Source organism: Austrofundulus limnaeus, unplaced genomic scaffold (assembly GCF_001266775.1).
Source record: "Austrofundulus limnaeus strain Quisiro unplaced genomic scaffold, Austrofundulus_limnaeus-1.0 Scaffold392, whole genome shotgun sequence".
NCBI lineage: Eukaryota > Metazoa > Chordata > Actinopteri > Cyprinodontiformes > Rivulidae > Austrofundulus > Austrofundulus limnaeus.
In genome coordinates this window covers 514,896-516,608 of record NW_013952794.1, presented here as the reverse complement: position 1 = coordinate 516,608, position 1,713 = coordinate 514,896, and the positions used below count along the sequence as shown (strand labels likewise).

The 1,713-nt window shown below is 30.6% G+C and overlaps 1 protein-coding gene across 1 annotated transcript; it reads left to right on the top strand.

Moving 5' to 3' along the window:
- Positions 1-485: 485 nt before the first annotated feature.
- Positions 486-1,344, top strand: LOC106528612 (olfactory receptor 11G2-like; the record flags this gene model as incomplete). Its single annotated transcript, XM_014023824.1, has 2 exons — positions 486-1,131; positions 1,340-1,344. Coding segments are annotated over 2 exons (651 nt in total), but the record flags the coding sequence as incomplete, so codon positions are not given.
- Positions 1,345-1,713: the final 369 nt, after the last annotated feature.

Here is a 1,713-nt window from a genome sequence, read left to right as displayed (position 1 = left end):
AGTAAAACTGACAACTTTTTTTCTGACAACTGATGACTGACAAGTAAAACTGACAACTTTTTTCTGACAACTGACAACTGACAAGTAAAACTGACAACTTTTTTTCTGACAACTGATGACTGACAAGTAAAACTGACAACTTTTTTCTGACAACTGACAACTGACAAGTAAAACTGACAACTTTTTTTCTGACAACTGATGACTGACAAGTAAAACTGACAACTTTTTTCTGACAACTGACAACTGACAAGTAAAACTGACAACTTTTTTTCTGACAACTGATGACTGACAAGTAAAACTGACAACTTTTTTGCTGACAACTGATGACTGAAAAGTAAAACTGACAACTTTTTTTCTGACAACTGATGACTGACAAGTAAAACTGACAACTTTTTTCTGACAACTGATGACTGACGAGTAAAACTGACAACTTTTTTTCTGACAACTGATGACTGACAAGTAAAACTGAGGATGTCCTAAAATGTACACCGTACATATCATACTCAACTTGTCTCTTCCAGTTTTTTATATTTTATACACTAGGTGGAGCAGAGTTTATTCTGTTGGCAGTCATGGCTTTTGACAGATATGTGTCAATATGTAAGCCTCTGAGATATCACACTATTATGACAAAAAATGCAGTGAATATTTTTCTAATTTTTGTCTGGTTTTTTCCTGCATGTCATATTACAGTAACAACAGTTCTAATTGCTAAAGCTAAGATATGTAACTTATCTTTGAATGGAATAATTTGTAACAATGCAGTTTTCACACTTCAGTGTGTCAGATCAAAACCACTGACTGTATTTGGGCTTATTTCTTTAATAGACCTTGTAATATTTCCAATGCTCTTCATAGTTTTTACATATGCAATTATATTTATGAAAGCTTGTCAAAATTTTAAAACATTCAGTAGAAAAGCTGCTGAAACCTGTATACCTCATTTGCTAGTTTTATTCAGCAGCTCTTATTTAGTTGCATACGATGTAATTATAGCTCGTGTTGAATCAGAGTTTCCTAAAACTGTTCGCTTTTTAATGACATTACAATTATTTTTGTATCAACCTTTGATTAATCCATTTATATATGGACTAAAAATGAAAGGAATTTCTAAAGGTCTAAGACTTTTGTGTTTCAGAAAAAACTTTTTGTAAACAAGTCTGTATTTTTTGAAGGAATTCTGTTCAGTTTTTTAAATTAATTCAGTGTTTGTTACTTTGATTATAACTGCACACAGTTAGAATTTTACATTTTTATCAGAATGGTAATGACAATAATAGTACAATTTAATTGCTCTTTCGAGTACAATGTAATAACCCATGTGTTTTTGTTTGTTTAGTATAAAAATACTTTTTTAGACTTTTTTCCTTTGTTATGGAGTTTTCTTTAAAGTATATTTACACCTACAAAAACCATAATGTTCTACTTTCACTAAAAAAGCAATGTTCGAAAGCACTTATACATATTTTATAATAAACAAAAAATCCAACCGACCCACCACAAATTCAATGCCCAAGGAGCCTTCTCTTTATTCTTGTTTTCATTTTTATTTAGGAAAAATGATTTTAACAAATCCAAAGGTTTTTGAATGAATCTGTACTCTGTACAGAATATTTCATATCAAGTTTGACTAAAATGGACATGTTCAACCTTAATGTGGATCTGAGTCTATGGAGGAGAGAAACTGAAAAAAAAGTGTGTGTGTATGTATAT